We start from the raw sequence: 18,689 nt of genomic DNA, 5'->3' as shown, positions 1-18,689 counted from the left end.
TGCTCTGTTGCCTGGCAGCTGAATGTGCGAGCCCACGCCATGGTGAAGCAAAGTGGGTGTGTGAGATGATTGGGAACTTCTGTTTGTGGGTATGCCCATACAAGCACACATGCAGTGACAAGTTTTTGATGTGGCACTCCTGCACGCACAAACTGCCCCACGGAAAGCTTCCTCTAAGTAAGTGTGCAAGAATCATAGCTGTGGGGCGAAAATTAAGGTGGCAATTTGTCCCACAGTTTTTGACATTATGGTACAGCAGAAAAATATAAGGGAATAGTCAAATCAGTCAAGCTGTACTCTTTTTTTTTAAAAAAAGTAGCGATCTAGCTGTCAATTTCTCCCATATACACTTAACGGTTTTGTTTTCTAAAGCATTTTTCTTCCAGGGGGGTTTACATCCCAGCTCTAAAATCATGTTTACTTAGAAACCTCAGGGAGTGCGATGGAGCTTACTTCCCAGTAATGCATGTTTACTTGGAAGTGCGTCACACCAATTTCCATGGCACATACTCCTAATTAGCTTTGTGTAGGTTGAAGCTTTAGAGCATAACATTAATTTTATTTTTACCCAGCCTTCTGCTCACGACAGAATCCACAAGGCAGCTCACAAAGACATATGACACTGTGGAGAGTGACTTACGAGCTTTGTCCCACGTATGCTTATAGCAATTTGCATTTTTGGACCATGTAACTGATTTTGTTATCAGTTTTCGTTCCCCCAAAGGCTGCACAAGCTTGATTAGCAGTAAACACCATGGAAATGTCTGTGCTTTTTCATTTCAGCTATTGATTGAACCGAAAGCATGAATGAGCACTGATTCTAGTTAGAACATTTTTGGTAAGCGCATTTCAATAATGACGATATAGTAAATTGCACGTTTGATGAGATGTCTCTTTTAAGCTTCTGAAATGCGCAATACAGTTAGCTTGCAATGTGCTATGCTCTTAGGAGTTTGACGATGACAGAAATCTATATATGTTACATGGGTCGCTGTAGATGGCATATGGCAAAAATATACAACCTTTGATTCACTGCACATTTAAACAGGAATGAATTGTCATTAGTAGCCTCATTAGAAACTGGGCCATGGAATTACAGGGCTTACTGAAATCAAGAGGTTTGCCAGTGGCTAAGCTGGAAAGAGAAATCACCGTACATGATATTTGTAGGTGTGTGAATGTGTATAGGCAAACACAAGTGGGTACTACTTTCAAATGCTCCCTCTAGTTGAACAAAAAAAACATCCCACCCTATCACATCAGGGAGAAAAGTTTAATTGCCAGCTATTTCCTTGCTGTCCTGGGCTTCTATTTGCAGAGAGATTGAAGACAAAACATAAGGGAGCCTTAAAAATATTTTTCCCCATCTGAAGTCTGAAGTGATTTAGTGCCCATTGTACCATAAGTATAAAGAAGGCAGCTAGCACAGCAATCCTATAATGTAATTGCTATTGAGTTCTTCAACTGGGTTTACTCCTAGTTAAGTGACTCGAGGATTGCAGACTATACCACTGAATATACTGGCAACTTTGTTCTTGGACTGAAGTGAGGCTTTATTTCCAGCTGACATCATGATTTTCCACTAATCCTGGAGACAAGATTCCCACTTACCCCATTCAGAATGGAGGCTTCCTTATCAATCAAGGCTGACATGACATGAATGTTCATATCACCTCTTCCAACACAAGGAGAGATGAGTTTGTAAATGCTGATACCCCTCATATGTATAATATTTAAAAATCAAGGTTTCTTGGAACAGCACACCAAATAATTGGCCTCTTTGGGCCACAATTAACAACAGCCAACTGCACAACATGGCAACTGCAGGGTTTCTCTTTGGCCCACTTCAAACATTGCAAAGTTAGTGGATAGATGACCGTATATCCAGCAACAAATCAAAGCGAGACACAGTTCTTGCCTTACGTACATGCCACATGCTAGTTCCGAGTCCACATTACATGTACATACTAGGAAGAGACAGAGAGAAATGTGTATCCAAGTTAGATGTAATTAAATTAACCAAAGGCCCATATCCCATACTTGTCAATGTGATAGCATGAGAAGCAGCCCTTTGAACAGTAATAGCTGGATACTGGACATAATATAAAATTAATTGTTAATCTGTTGGTGCAGAAAGTAGTAGTGCAACATGCTTGGGAGCAGGGGAGGGACTGGCACACTGCCAGCTGGGTTGCAAATGCAAAATGGGTTTCTTTTTTAAAAAAAACCCTAAATAGTAACACTAGACAAGAAGCAAGAGAAGTCCAGATAGGTACTGACAGCCTGACTTCCCTGTTCAGCTGATGCCAGAGAAAATGAGCAGTAACCTCCAGGCAAGTCTTGCTTGGTCCCTCCAAATTAGAGCGAAACAGAGTCGCCAGCCTTCTGTTTACAAATTTTATATCAATAGACATAAGCTGCATTAAAACATCACTTTCCACGTAAGTGTAAAAAAAGAGGAAAAGGTTCTGGGAGCCACTTACAGCTGGACACCAAAAGGTGTCAAGCACCAGCTTGTTTCTCTCCCTTGGACCGAACGACAGGTTGCCTCCTCCTCTCTAAGAGAAACAGGAACTTTGCATTTCTGCTTCAGTGCAGTGAAGAAAGTACTGTGTTCCCTTACGGCTTATTCTAGACTAGAGTAACCAAAAGCCAAAAACAATGTTGCTTCATTATTATGCTTACAGAACAAATAAAAGGTATTTGTTTATATGACTTAGCAGATGTAACTTGACGGAGGTGAAAAGGAGCTGGCTACAGGGTTGTTGGACCATTGTTGAGGAAGCACCTGGGACCCGACTTCCTCCAAGGAAGTGGCAGCTGAGTGGCAGGGCCAACGCCCTATAAAAAGGAAGGCAGGGAGGGAGAAATGACCAAGGCTAAGAGGAAGAGGCAACAGGGAATGTTGAGTAGCTGACACTGCAACTTCTACATATGAGTATATAATCTACCTGGGAACCTGATGATCAAGGGAGACAACTTTTTCACACGGCAAATTAATTAAGTTGTGGGACTTGCAGCTACAATATATGATTGTCGTTAAATGGCTCTAAGGCGGGGTTAGACAAATTCACGGAGAATAAAGGTTTGTCAGTGGCCATTAGTCATGATGGCTATATCAAGCCTCCATTTTGAGAGGCAGCATGTTGTTTGAATAGTGTGGCACCAACAGGGTGGAGCCTGCATTATACTGAGCCAGGCGATTGGTCCATCCCATTCAGGGTTGTCTACACTTACTGCCAGCCGCTCTCCAGGGTTTCAGGTAGGAGTCCTCCCAACTTTCCCTGGAGATGCTGGGGATTGAACCTGGGACGTGTAAGGTTCAATGCATGTAAGGCAGATGCTCAGCCACTGAGCTATGGACTTTGTGCCTTGCTTGGGGGCTCCCCAGGTGGGTCACTGTGGGAAACAGGATGCTGGACTAAACAAACCTTTTGGTCTCATCCAGCTGGCCTTTTCTTGTGTCCTTAGCCCTTAGGCCTTTTCTTCTAGGCCCTTCTGGACTAGTTTTCTATTTTGCATTGGTAGCGATGATCCTAAAAATCCAGCAAGACTGAAGTTGCTCTTTGGGTGGGTAGATGAAGCATATGTATTTCCACTCTGTTTTCTAGATTAATTTTTAAAAAATGTTTGCACAGCTAATATTTCTGTGCAGGATTTGCACATGCAGAATTATAAAATTCTGCTGTCAAGAAATGCTTCCAGAGAACTGTATAGACGAACTCTGAGCGCACTTAAGAGAGAAACTTAATTAGGATAGGGAGGGACCATCTACTTCCACAGAGCCAAAGATACAAGGGGTTACAAAATGTATAATCATTACAACTCATTATCTGAATAGCTAAAATCACCGAGTCTGCAATGCATTCTCCTTTCAGCGCTGCAATTTCTTCTCCCCACTTGATACTCTGAAGCTCTGAATGTTCTTCAGGTCACCTGGACAATGCACTTTGCAGCGGACAGTGGCTGCACATAAACACTCCGTCTTTTCTTCGCATAAAGTAGCAATTCATGATTCTGCAATGGCAGGCAGCAGGCAAGCTCTCACCTTTGCTTCTTTCCAAGCACTTTGGTATTCTGAAATCCAGTCACAGCTTGTGTTTCTTTTGTCAATGTGGAAGTAGCCCACACAGCCTGCTCGGTTGCTCACCTCTCCCTTCACATTTTGATTATAAATGGAAGGCTTTGGCTGCTGCTCTCTTTCAGGGAAAGCTGCTGCCTTCAGAGTCTGCTGCCCCCTTTGTGAATATCTCAAAATCTTGGTGTCTGGTGGAGTTTCTCTGGGTGGGTGCAGCCAGATTGATTTACCATTAACAATGAGCGGGTCAGTCTCTTTCTGATATGGGCTACTTTCCAGAGGTAACATCTTTCCTTGGTTTCTCAGACTTTTTAGCTCTGGGCAGCTGTTTTCTCTTTGCATTGGTCTTGGGGAGGGAAGTCTGGGGAAGCTGACAGCATCTGGTTTCTCCATAGCTTTTTCTCGAGGTTCAGATACACTGATGCCTTGGAAATTATGTTGTGAATGGTCAGTGTTCTCACTTCCATTAGGACATCTCCACCGATGAGTCCTCTCAGCTTCTGTGTATAACTCTTCTAGCGGGTCGACTTTAGAGCTTGAGTAGGTTTTGATACGATCTAGAATGGAGCTATTTCTTTCGAATGTCCTCACATTAGGCAGAATGTCAGTTATTTTATACCTGGAGACTATTTTTGGTGTCTCAGACAAGCTGAAGACCCTGTGACTATTATGCAGCATTCCCAGTTTCTCTGTATCTTGGACTTTACGCTGACTCTCTGGTAGGACTGGGAAGGTAGGTCTTGCCAGCTGGCAGATAGACTGAAGGTAGTCTTCACCAGAAGAAGAATCTGGACTCGTGCAAGCATTTCCAAAACCTTTTGTGTTGCTTGTTATGTCATCTAGAATATCCTCAAGGGCTTCACTTATGGTGGGAAGAGGCTTTGCTATGTTCAGTCTTATCCGGGGAGCCATTACTGTAAAAAATATGCAGGATATAATTAGCCAATGGGAACGCACTACAAAGATGTTACTGTAATGGTCACACTTTATAAGCAAGCATCATAGCTTAATAAATGGAAAGTTTCTGCTGAAGCAGAATACGTTTGTGAAAATTATAAGTTGGTTTGCATTTGCTGTGTGTGTGTTGTAGCTGGCAACATGCATGTTAGGTGAAAGGATCTTCTATAAAATGATAGGTGTTTGTGGATGATAGTGGGACAGGATAAATTTTATTGGTAGATTTTGTAGTTCTCTATGGGAGGAGTTTAGTATAGCTCTAAGGCAGGGGTCAGCAAACTTTTTCAGCAGGGGGCCAGTCCACTGTCCCTCAGATCTTGTGGGGGGTCAGACTATATTTTTTGGGGGCGGAATGAACGAATTCCTATGTCCCACAAATAACCCAGAGATGCATTTTAAATAAAAGCACACATTCTACTCATGTGAAAACACCAGGCAGGCCCCACAAGTAACCCAGAAATGCATTTTAAATAAAAGGGCACATTCTACTCATGTAAAAACACACTGACTCCCGGACCGTCCGCGGGCCGGATTTAGAAGGCAATTGGGCTGGATCCGGCCCCCGGGCCCTAGTTTGCCTACCCATGCTCTAAGGTTATCACACTGTTGGTACAAGTTGTACAAGTTGGTACTTGCCTGTTGGAACAATCTCCCCTCTCCTCACCCTATGCACTGTTCTGAGGGTTCTCCTCAGCCCCACGAGGCATCTGAAGGGGGAGCATGGAGGGAGGAGAGGGATGAAAGCCCTGTTGCATGGAAGTCTTTGTAGGCTTCTCCTGACTGGGCTGTTTAGTTGTAGCCAGCCGTGATAGTTTAGCCCAGAGTTTTCCAAACTTGGGTCTCTAGCTGTTTTTGGACTCCCATCATCTCTAGCTACCAGAAGCAGTGGTCAGGGATGGTGGGAATTGTAGCTGCAACAACAGCAGGAGACCCAAGTTTGGAAACACTGCTTAACCCTTGGACTGAATATAAATTTCCTGATATATAAGTGTTTATGCTTGTGGAGTGTTTTATATATTTTATTTTTTAAAATAGACATAGTTGATATTTTAAATAAGTATTTTATTTTTTCACTGTTTTGTTACTTGGTTGTGGGCCACCCTCAGCTCCTATGGGTGTGAGGGAGAATAGGATAGCAATTTGATAAATAACCAGACAGGGCAAAGCGATCCCATGAGATGCGGAAAATTTGAGGTTGAGGAACTACTAGATTCAGAAGATTTGGACTGGGATGAGGTGATAGTGTTTTTCTTTTCCCCTTTCTGTGGTGTTTTTGGAGAATATGTTTATTTGAGAATAGGGGCGCGGGTGACCGATCAGAAGATTGGCGGTTCGAATCCCCACAATGGGGTGAGCTCCCATTGTTTGGTCCCTGCTCCTGCCTACCTAGCAGTTCGAAAGCACATCAAAGTGCAAGTAGATAAATAGGTACCTATCGCTCCGGCGGGAAGGTAAACGGTGTTTCCGTGTGCTGCTCTGGTTCGCCAGAAGCGGCTTAGTCATGCTGGCCTATAACCCAGAAGCTGTACGCCAGTTCCCTTGGCCAATAAAGCGAGATGAGCGCCACAACCCCAGAGTCGGCCACGACTGGACCTAACAGTCATGGGTCCCTTTACCTGTGTTCCCCCCATGGGCTCCGTGGGGTGGGGATCCATACTCCAGTGGATCCAAATCTCCTGCACAGTGAAGGAGCAACAGGAGTGGGCCTTTCCACCCATAGAAAGGGAAACGCACAAATCATATCCCTTGCACTGCACCTCCCACCACAGTTTTAAAAGAGAGTAAGAGAACCGTTATTGTTGAAAAACAGCCTACAAATGTTGTTAACCAAATATTAGTAATAAACCATTTCCCTGGGTTAGTGTTTTCTTTCTAAAGCAATTTGTACCTCTGCCAAACTTTTGGTTTCCCCAAGCCTGCAATTATTGTTATTATAATTTATTAGATTTATATGCCACCCTTCATCTGAAGAGCACAGGGTGGTTTACAACATACAACACATAACACATAACACCGCCACCATCAATACTCCCAACACATTTAAAACACTATAGATTGTTTAATCGGCCCAAGGCCTGGTTGAAGAGGTACCTAGCAATATGAATGAAGCCTCCTTGGAGAGAGAATTCCACAAATGGGGAGCCACCACAGAAAAGGCCCGTTCTTGTGTTGCCACCCTCTGTAACGGAGGAGGCACTCAGAGAGGACCTCAGAGGATGATCACAGGGTCTGGGTCCATTCATATGGGGAGAGTTGGTTCTTGATGCATTGTGGTCCTGAGCCATTTAAGGTTTTACAGGTCAAAGCCGTCACTTTAAATTGGAGCCGGAAACTATTCGGTAGCAAGTGTAGTTGGGCCAGGATTGGCATTGTATGCTCAAACCATCTTGCCTCGGTGAGCAACCTGGCTGCTGAATTCTGCACAAGCTGAAGTTTCCAAACTGTTTTCAGCAGCAGTCCCACATATAACACAGTGCAGTAATCTAACCTAGAGGTGGCATAGACCACATTGCCATTTTGGCTATATAGTTGAGTTCGCTGAATGGTGGGTAAGGAAAAAGTTTGGGAGTAGGAGTTGGGGGTGAATTCAGGAGCAAGGAGCCACAAAATATTGGATATGGCTACAAAGCAAATCTTAGCCAGGGTAATTGCAAAGAACCCTCAGCAGTCTTACCAAACTACAATTCCCAAGATTCTTCCAGGGAATACAAGGCAGATTCAAACCAGTTTAAAAGCCTGCGGTAGTTCTACCTCAAAAGGATAATTCCTTTCTCCTTGATATGGGAAGGATATATGTCCCATAGCAGTTGCCCTGACTTCTATAACATTTTACTCAACAGCTCTCTAGACCTGCAACTGCACAACGAATAGCTCTTTCCACGTTTTCCTGTTTACTCACAGGGCCCAGGGGACATTGAATTCAGGTCACACCCACACCATACATTTAAATCACATAGCTTCCCCCAAAGAATCCTGGGAACTGCAGCTTTTTAAGAGGAATTGTAGTCCTGTCAGAAATTGCAGTTCTGTGAGAGGTGAACTACAGTTCCCAGGGTTCTTTGAGGGAAGTCATGTGATTTAAAGGTACGGTGTGACAGCTTCATTGCTCTTCTTAAACTGCTATGTCTAGTCACTTAAAAGGAAAACTTACTTTCTTTTAAGCTTTCCAGACGCTTTCACTTTGGTAGTCCTTAAGAGGACTGCCACAGGCAGTGGATTCTTGCCATTTAAATCTCCAGTTGAATCAAGAGAAAATGGAGGCATGTCTCTTTCTGCTCCTTCTCCCCTTAGCCCTTTCCTCAGTCCCTCTCCTTCACCTGCTGTGGTGGTCAGGTTTCCTGATGCGCTACACTAACCTTTGCCAACCTGGTGCCCACCACGTTGTAGTTCCAAAAAGATGGGGGGCTCCAGGCTGAAGAAAGAGGGAGGTGGGCAGATGATAGGAAGATGGTGGGAACCAGCCCCAAGGAGTCGGTGAAGAAATGCAAAATGTAACAGTGGCAACTTGGTAAGAAAAAAAGGCAATAGAATTCAGTATTTACTCGCTGGGGTGGGAAAAGCTTACTTTAAAAGCGATTGTAGCATCTTAATCTCTCTCTCTTTCTCTGTGTTCCTCTTCCTTTTATTAACTCCCACAGTTGTGCAGTGCCTTTATTTGGAGTATCCAAAATGTCACAAATTACTAAGCTGTTGATTTCACTTGAAGGCTTCATCAGGCAAGATGCTGCACCAAGTGGGTGTTGGGGAAATGAGGCGGGAACAGGGGAGAAAGTCCTAGAATTAGGCTTGATGTCGTAGCCCCACGAGGCATCGAAACCCCGATGTAACTGACCTTTTCACCTCAGGTCCTTGGCGCAGCGTAGTAGTACACTGGTAGTAAGCCTTGCTTACATCAGTAGGATTGGCAAACACACCAGATAAAGATCTCCTTGGCATTATTGCTCCCGCGGTCATTATGAACAGAGGTCGCAATGTGGCTCCCTTCCTCCACCACTACTCCAGGCACCCTCTGGTTTTTCCTGCTTCCTTGGTCACAAAAATGGCAAGCTCTAAGCTGGCAACAGTGGCCTAATCCATACTTGTATATTTATTCCCCCAGCCCCCAGCCCTGCCTCCTTTGAGCTCTAAATTCTCACCACAACATTCATTATGACCGACCACATTTTCTGTTAGAATGCTCTTGCTCCCTTCTTACCTGACTGTTGTTTGTGGCAGCTACGGCTGGACTGTTTTGAAATCCCCAGGCTCAGCGTCTCTCTTCTGTGCTGTCTGTTCTCCTTGATTTCCAGGACTGAGTGTGTTGCTGTCTAAACCAAGGCTGCACATCAGGGTAGCAGCTTCCAGTCAGCTGATTCAGCTGCTTTTTGGCTGCCGCTGCTAAATATAGACTGGTAGATGCCACTCTGTTTCCCAAGCATTCTAATATGATAAGTGCCTCGTCTTACTGGAAGGGTAGAAAGCAGGGAATCTGGGCGGGGGCAGGGGGAGCACAACAGTTCAGAGATGATCTCCGTGGCAAACAGAAGAGCACAAACTTGTGCTTTATTTTCTGAATTATTCAATAGGCCCAGGGCACTGGAAAAGGAGTGGCTATATGTGTTGTGCATTTGCATCCGTAGGAAGCAGTTAGCAGAGCATTAAACCAAATTCCAAGCTGCTGGCTCTTCTTTTGGTGTGGGAAGTGGAATTTATATTTTTAAAAATGCATGTGGAGGCTATGGTTAACAGGAATTCTCTTTCTGCTTTCAAATAATCTGGGGTGACCAAATTCATCTCTGTATTCCATAGCAGGGGTATGAAACCTGTGCCCCCTCCCATATGTTGGCTGGCTAACTCCCAGCCAGTAGGGCCAATCATAGAATTGTAGAGGTGGAAGGTACCCCAATGGTCATCTAGGCCAACCCCCTGCAACGCAGGAATCTTTGGCCCAACATGTGGATTGAACCCAAGACCCTGAGATTAAGAGTCTCATGCTCTACTGACTGAGCTATCCCAGCTCCAATGACCAGGAATTGCAGTCTAGCAATATCTGGAGGGTCAGGTTCCCCACAGAAAATAGAAAACAGTCTCTGTCTGTTTGTCTGTCTGTCTGTCTGCCTGCCTCTCTCTCTCTCTCTCTCTCTCTCTCTCTCTCTCTCACACACACACACACACACACACACACACAGAGTATGGCCCACCATTTAGAGATACTGTCTGTTTAGATGAAAAAATCCCTTCATGCTTTTCAGATGATACATTGCAATGTACATAATTTCAGTCAGAATTAATTCCGGAAAGCTGGACAAGATGGGCCTTTGATCTGGTTCAGTCGGGCCCTTCTTAAGCTGCTATGAACTGTACCCTAAAATATGACTGAACATCTTTTCACATGGACCTTCCATAATATAGAGGAGGTTTCAGCTTGTGCCTTTTTGGACCTGTTTTGGCTGTGGTGTTTTACTGCATTTTCAAGATTTCTAAACTGGTAAAAATTAAAAACATTTAAAGAGGTCCTTTTTCACATCTAAGAAGAACAATGCATTTCCTTTAATATTCTCAAAAGGACAAATTTACAGAGGTTTTGTTAATATGCAAATTTGTGTACATTTATTTTATAAAAAGACAGAGGATGATTTGACAGCTCTAGTTATAGGTTTTATTGATCCATATACAGAAGTATGTTAATAATGCATTACATCAAGCAGAATGAAGCATTTTCTCTATATGGCTCCGCTGCTTTTAATTATTGATGACCTAAAAGCATTTTTAAATGTCTTTAGTGTCACATGCATATTTCAAAAGCACTCGTTCTGCGTCCAAAGCGTTCCTTTAATATAGCATAAAAGAGGCTTTTATTTACCTCTTAAGCCACTGTTTTTCTTCTGGTGTTTCTTCAGTTGGTTGTCAAAATCAGAGATGGAACCTTTGAAGAATCCCTTGTTTTTATAGTGCCTGAAGCTGAAGAATGTTTCAGTATTTATACCTTTAAAGGAATGTCATAAATCAGTAGGGGCCTGGAGGGAAGAGGGTGGCAGGGCAGTGCTGGCTCAGACAAGCAGATAGCTAGTTAACAGACTGAAACCATGGGGTTGCCCTTTAACTTGTAGCTTTCTGGGTATTTGCTCCTGAGCCCAGCGCTGCGGGAGAAGAACACATTCTTGAAAGTGCCCAACATATCCTATGGACTAGAGAAAACTTGTGCATTACTGAAAAGCACTTAAGATACCCCACTGATACAGTGGTACCTCAGGTTACATATGCTTCAGGTTACAGACTCCGCTAACCCAGAAATAGTGCTTCAGGTTAAGAACTTTGCTTCAGGATGAGAACAGAAATCGTGCTCTGGCAGCACGGTGGCCCCATTAGCTAAAGTGGTCTTCAGGTTAAGAACAGTTTCAGGTTAAGTACGGACCTCCGGAACGAATTAAGTACTTAACCCGAGGTACCACTGTATTTCTTTTACTCCTTTCTTTCTGACATCTCTAGCCTTTCCCACCTTGCTAATGAAGTAGTATGATGAGTATAATCATGGGGGTAGGAATCCCTTCCAACTCTACAATTCTATGATTCTGTGAAATAGCAATGAACAGTAACAAAAGGACAAGTTGATCCAAAATGGTGGACAGCAATGTTAAAAACAGCAGCAGCAAAACAATTAAGAACAACAATATCCAAATGGGCAAGATATTTTTGTGGGCCTTTACTACTATAGCTTTCTATACCAGTGGTGGGAGCATGCTGGAGCCAGGAAAAATAGCACTGTATACATAACCTCAGTCCTTGAGGTGTAAGAGAACATTTTAGAGCTCAACGGTGTCATCTAATGGAGGATGGGGTAGAGAAAGAGAGACGAACCTCTGCCCTCCAGATGTTATTGAACTTCTCATGCCACCCTCCTTGAGCCAACCCTGCTTCGCACCCCGTGTCCCCTCCCCCCACATGCACACATACACACACCACCCTGGGAAGTCTGGCTGTCTTGGGTTGAAGTCCAATAACCCCCTGCACCCGTTTGAAAACAGTTTCTCCCCCAGCCAAGCATTTCCCAAATCTGACCTGGATTCTTATCAGGCGTGGCTGAAATAGTTTGCTGGGCGCAACATTCCAGATGTTCTACATTCAGCCAGAAGTTCCAAAATTTGAGGCTAGAAAGCTGCAGGCCTGTCAGCCAGGAGGAGCATTTCAACTTCTATGGTGTTTTGAGGTTAAAGTACTTATTGTGGGATACGGCATTTCTGTTTCATTCACCTATACTTTCATTGGGAATTTACTTCTTTTGCTTGCTTTTTACAATTGCATTAACTGTCTCACTTCTTTTTAATTGCATGGTTAGACAGTATTGTAGTAACCTGCTTTTGGACTTCATGGTGAAGGTAATATAATCAATCTTTTAGATCGATGGATGCATAGATGCCATAGCTGTCAACTTTTCCCTTTTCTTGCGAGGAATCCTATTCGGAATAAGGGAATTTCCCTTTAAAAAAGGGAAACGTTGACATCTATGATAGATGTGCATGTGTACATCTATCCCAAAAAGGAGGCGGATGTTCTAAGATGAACTGTATATAAGTTTGAGAGGCCACACTGGTCTGACTGCAAAAAAAATAAAAAAATTGCTGCAGATTACATGATCCTGCCAGAGCATTTAACGGAAATGTTGCTAAGACACTGATAGCTTCACATCCCACACAAATGCAGGTTGAGGCATGCTGAACTATCGCCCAACTCAAAAACATTAGGAGAGAACAGGGGGCAGGGGGGGCTGCTTCTCTGGTCTGTTATTCCAAGCTTGGCTGAAAGCTCAGAATGTGCAATTTCTTCAAGTGGCATTCTTTAATCTGGGGGTGGGAGGTCAAGAAACCCTGTGTGGTTGTTACTAAGACATTTTCAGAGACATTTTAACTGGGTGTTCATTGTCCACTCGCCATGAGGCCATTGCTCTGAGGTTGCATTGCAGGAAGCAGATAGGAGGGAAAAGATCCAGAGCTCTCCACTACCAAGAGCTGTTGAATACACCTACACAGGTCGCACCAGTCCCTCCTGCTAGGGGAAGAGGCAGAGAAGTCAAGCCGGAAGCATGGGAGGAGCATAGGGCAGAGTGAAAGTGAGAAGCCCTTCTCTAACTCTCGTGCCTGCTCCACCCAAAGAAGCAGCAGCAGCTTAGGTAGACAACCATGGAGGGGCAAGGAAGGACAGGTCCATGTGACAGGAGCTTCCAGTGCCTATACAATGGTACCTCAGGTTACATACGCTTCAGGTTACATATACTTTAGGTTACAGACTCCGCTAACCCAGAAATAGTGCTTCAGGTTAAGAACTTTGCTTCAGGATGAGAACAGAAATCTGGCTCTGGCGGCACGGCAGCAGCAGGAGGCCCCGTTAGCTAAAGTGGTGCTTCAGCTTAAGAACAGTTTCAGGTTAAGAACGGACCTCCGGAACGAATTAAATACTTAACCTGAGGTACCACCGTACTAGCTGGGTCCTTAAATCGAAACACCATTCTTGCTGTTCTGCCACCTAGGGGCACCTACCTAAATTAATTGAATCACACTTGGAAGCAGAACCAGAGGGAGGAAGCCAAACTACCAGTGGCAGCAGCCTCTTTAAGGAGTAGCAACACCCCATGCTTGGCAAATGGGATAAGCCTCTTCTGGTAGGCAGTTCCAACAGGCCGCAGTACGGGTGGGCACTACACATACAGCCCACCCCCACGCACACACTACATAAGAAAATAATAATATGGTCGTACCTTGGAAGTCGAACGGAATCCGTTCCGGAAGTCCGTTTGACTTCCAAAATGTTCGGAAACCAAAGCGTGGCTTCTGATTGGCTGCGGGAAACTCCTGCAGCCAATCAGAAGCTGCGGAAGCCCAGTTGGACCTTCGGCTTCTGAAAGAACGTTTGAAAACCAGAACACTCACTTCTGGGTTTCGATCATGCGGGAGCCAATTTGTTCGGGAGGCAAGACGTTCAATACCCAAGGTATGAATGTGGTGTGTTGCATCAGGCCAGGGGTCCATCTGCTCTAGCATCCTGTTCTGGCAGTGCCCAACGAGATGCCTGTGGGAAAATGGCAAGCAGGACCCAAGTACAAGAGCACTCTTGCCTCCTGTGGTTTCCATCAACTGCCCCCAATGTATGGAGGTAGAGGTTAGCCATCTTGACTAGCAGCCATTGCTATCCTTCTCCTCTGTGAATTTGTCTAATCCTCTTTTAAAGCCATCCAAGCTGCCTCCTGGGGGAGGGAGGTCCATTGTTTGCCTGTGTACTGCATGAAGAAGCATTTTCTTTAATCTGTCCTAAATCTTCTAATATTCAGCTTCGTTACATGTCCATGAGTACTAGTGTCATGAGAGATGGAGGAAAAAAAAACTTTTCTCTATCCACTTTCTCCAGGCCTTGCATAATTTTATAGACTTTTATCATGCCCCCTCTTACCTTTTCTCCAAACTAAAAACAAAACCCAAACGCTGCAACCTTCCTTCATCGGGGAGTCCTGCCACCCCCTTGATCATTTTGGCTGCCCTTTTCTGAGTCTTTTGCCATTCAACAATATCCTTTTTGAAGTAAGGCGACCAGAACTGTACACAATATTCCAAATGCAGCCTTGCCATAGATTTGTTCAACGGTATTGTAATAATTAGCAGTTTCATTCTCAATTCTGTTCATAGCTGTCAACGTTTCCCATTTTTTAAGGGAAATTCCCTTATTCAGAATAGGATTCCTCGCAAGAAAAGGGGAAAGTTGACAGCTATGATTCTGTTCCAAAGGCTTTCTAGAATCTGCCTTTTTCATGGCTGCCGCACACTGGATCAACATCTTCACTTAATCTACTGAAGGCAGCCGTCATTCCAGGATGAGCACAGCATTTCCATCTGCTCCTTGAATCTCCAAGTACAGTGGTACCTCAGGTTACATACGCTTCAGGTTACAGACGCTTCAGGTTATAGACTCCGCTAACCCAGAAATAGTACCTCAGGTTAAGAACTTTACCTCAGGATAAGAACAGAAATCACATAGTGGCAGCAGGAGGCCCCATTAGCTAAAGTGGTACCTCAGGTTAAGAACAGTTTTAGGTTAAGAACGGACCTCCAGAACGAATTAAGTTCTTAATGAGAGGTACCACTGTACGTCCTGAACAGGAGAATGAAATGGACCATGGTAAAATTTCCAATTCAGGGAGATACAGGTACTAACTAATTAGAGAACACTTAACTTCCACCTAGTGGGGGAAGGAGAGGAGCAATGAAAAATTAAAACTTGGCCTGTTCCCTGCTGTTTATCTAAAAATCTTTGTGGACAGCAATCCTGTACCCACTTAGCTAGGAGTAAGCCATATTGAATGCAGTGGAGCTTCTGAGTAGACATGCATTGGATCACATTGCTAATGCAATTTTTGTTGTGCATAAAAACATAAGTTTAAATAAACCAAGCAGTTGCTGAGAGATATATTAGAAATATATTTTAAACATATATTTAAAAACCAAACAACTGACAAGAGATCAACACAGGATGACCATGGACGGCCTTCACATTTATATTGCATATTAAAAGGAGACAGAGCTGGTGGATAGCATTTGCCTTATCTAATTATATTTACATAGCTTATTAGCCTGTTGTGCTTTATCAGTGATAGATACTCTGGTATGTACCAAAGACAATTGCTGAGAAGCATTAATGAGCGAGTGGGTATTGGCTAGACAGGGCTGGTTTTGCCAGCCATCATCCAGGACTCATTCAGAGCACACCTGTAAAGTCACCTGCTAATTACTGAAGTAGCACACCTGTAAAGTCACCAGAGACCCAGATAGATAACCTGGAGGAAAATAAAACAAAGGCCATTCTTTTTAAAGAAGCACAATGGAAAATGTTGTTTCAAGAGCTCATGTTTAGCTGGAACTGTGAGTTCTCTTGTTAGTAAAAAACAATTTTTTAATGAGAGCTTGAGGCAACAGGGGTAATCTTGCAGGCTGACTTTGAATTTCCATGTGTTGATTATTTAAATCATGTGTCTTTTAGTAAACATGAGTAAAAAATAGCAGCCAGTTCCCTTGCAGTATTGCTCTGCCATTTCAGAAACTACATCTTTTATAGTTATATTTACAGACCTTTCCATAAAAACGTCCAAGGCGTGTACACACACACACACACACACGATCTAAATGTTTCTGCTTCCTCCTTTTTCTTTAGTGTGGTGTTCTTCCCTTGTGGTCCCACTAGTCTCACCATCCAAATCTGGTGCGTGATACTGGAGGGAAGCTTTTCTTATTCCTGCCAATAGAAGCTTCTCTCCTGGGGCCAATGCCAGGTTGCTGTAGGTGTGGCAGGACGAAAGTGCACAGGAGACTTTTAAACCCACCATCCTTGTGTGCTCCAGTCCAGATCTAACCCCCTCACCCCATACAGCTGTTGCTGTTAAAGAAAAAAGCAGACAGAGACCCCTTAGTGTGGGTGTAGCACAAAGGGGCAGGCTGCTCCTACTACTTTTCTCTCTCTCTCAGCTATCTGTTCTGGCCTTTATAAATGTGTCAGAGTGAGTAGGACTCAAGCTAAGAGTCAGTACAGTGGTACCTCGGGTTACATACGCTTCAGGTAACATACGCTTCAGGTTACAGACTCCGCTAACCCAGAAATATTACCTCGGGTTAAGAACTTTGCTTCAGGATGAGAACAGAAATCATGCTCCGGCGTTGCGGCAGCAGCAGGAGGCCCCATTAGCTAAAGTGGTGCTTCAGGTTAAGAACAGTTTCAGGTTAAGAACAGACCTCCGGAACGAATTAAGTACGTAACCAGAGGTACCACTGTATCTCCTGTTTAGTAAAAAAAAAATAGGGGGGGGGGAGTAACCAATACTATCTCCTTGTGCTCAAAAAACCCAGCCCCCTTCAAAAGCCACAGGAGTCTAATAATGAAGTGATTCTTTCCCATCTATTCCCTCATTTGCTTTCATGTGCCGACATCTAGTGGCTGATGGGCTATAAAGTGTTCATTATTTGAAGCTCTTTCTTATGCTGCAGAACTGATGCCCACGGTGACTGTGGTGTTGTTTTTACAGATCAATGTCTGTGTGTTTTGGTTTTTTTCAGTGATTTTGGTATGTCCAGTTTATAGTTCTCTGTGTAGCAAAGTCTAGGAGGATAACCTGGTAAACTGCAAGCCTTCATTTGAACCAAGCTGGGTGTTTCTGCAATGCAGAAGAGAAACATGTTCTTTGCCCACAGGGCTTAGAGTTTAAGACTGTGGCTATGTGCCTATCTAGGCTATTTCAAGTTGCCTCCCTGGCTGTTGGCAGGTTTGTAGCCTGCTCCATACATTAGGGGGTGTTATTGGGTTGTTGCTTTTATTTTGATTATATATTTTGTCATTTAATATATTGATTTTGTTCTGTGAACTGCCCTGAGACCTCTGGGTATAGGGTGCTATATAAATTCAATAAATAATAATAGTGCTTTTTTCTAGGGGTACGCAGGGGTATGCATACCCCTAAACATTTTGTGAATCTAAGTTTGGCCTCATTGAGGGATCATATTTCAATATGAGTAGGAAAATGGGAGTACCCCCAAACATTTATTGTTTAGGAAAAAAGCATTGATAATAATAATAATAATCTGAATGCCCTGGGAGTCTGCTCTGTGTGACTGCTGCTCCTCTCACTCACTTTTGTCTGAAATCACACGTCTGGGCAATTGGTACAGATAGTATTTAATGACTTGTCTGATTTGTAATCAATATTATTTAGTGGCTTTGTGTTGCTGAATAACTTTGTCATTGTGGAATGAGTTGATTACATTCAGGTTTCACTTCCTCCCCTTTTCCTTTTTATTGATTGACCCTCATAGGAACATAGGGAGCTGCTTGTCAGCCCAACAGTCCGTCTTGTGCAATATTGTCTGCACTGAGTAGCAGCGACTCTCCAGGACTGGATTTCAGACAAAGTCCTCACCCAGTACAACCTTGAGTTATGCCAGAAACTGAACCTGGAACTGTCAGCATGTAAAGCAGATGCTATCCAACTGAGCCACGGGACCTTTGTTATGTTTAATTTTCATTCAGCACCTAGCAGTTACAGACAGTATATATGAATAAATATATTAATGCACATGCTATGGGCTGATTATCTGCTGGTGTATAGCTTTTGCAGCAGATGCCCAAGGCATTTGGGGTAAGGCCTTTAATCTCACAGGTTAAAAAAAAAAAACCCTGTGGAAGGGTCCTCACAGGGTGCAAGACAGTGCTGCTTCTCCACCCCATTCTCTGTTCATGTACACAGGCAATGCAGTGGGCTTTCTGAGGGCATGCCCTCTTCCTCCACTTGGTCAACAACAGCATCAGAGGGCGATTGCCCTCATATTCTGTTTCTGGGCTTCTCTTCTGGCTGTTTTTGAAGCAGGACATCCAAAATAGAAAAATATACCAGATATTTTATTTGATTCATTTATTTGCTTTGTAATTGTACCCAAAACTGGCTTAATAGTATGGCTGGTCTGTTTTCCTCCATATCTGTGTGACGTATGTAGGAGCAGCAGTTTATAACAGGATATTCCCAATGTTTTGGATTGTGAAGACCATGGATTGGATTGGCATACAGGCAATGGCCAAGACACTGTATACTTGGCATACAGGCAATGGGAACATACATGCTGTTACCTGTACCCCCACAGAATGGGAGCTG

General features: G+C 43.7%; 1 protein-coding gene across 1 annotated transcript; it reads right to left on the bottom strand.

Moving 5' to 3' along the window:
• Positions 1-1,259: 1,259 nt before the first annotated feature.
• LOC310672212 (uncharacterized protein) lies at positions 1,260-9,505 on the bottom strand. Its single transcript, XM_083429029.1, has 2 exons — positions 9,231-9,505; positions 1,260-4,992 (listed from the first exon to the last, which is right to left on the bottom strand). Exon 2 carries the CDS (start codon positions 4,988-4,990, stop codon positions 4,010-4,012), a length of 981 nt encoding a protein of 326 aa, XP_083285155.1. The 5' UTR covers positions 4,991-4,992; positions 9,231-9,505; the 3' UTR covers positions 1,260-4,009.
• Positions 9,506-18,689: the final 9,184 nt, after the last annotated feature.

The sequence above is a fragment of the Podarcis tiliguerta genome (assembly GCF_965153285.1).
Source record: "Podarcis tiliguerta genome assembly, chromosome: 2".
Lineage (NCBI taxonomy): Eukaryota > Metazoa > Chordata > Lepidosauria > Squamata > Lacertidae > Podarcis > Podarcis tiliguerta.
This window is presented reverse-complemented; position numbering and strand designations above follow the sequence as displayed.

Bases quoted from the DNA above. Each gene is read 5' to 3' on its own strand.
- LOC310672212 (XM_083429029.1), bottom strand. From the start codon at position 4,990: ATGGCTCCCCGGATAAGACTGAACATAGCAAAGCCTCTTCCCACCATA.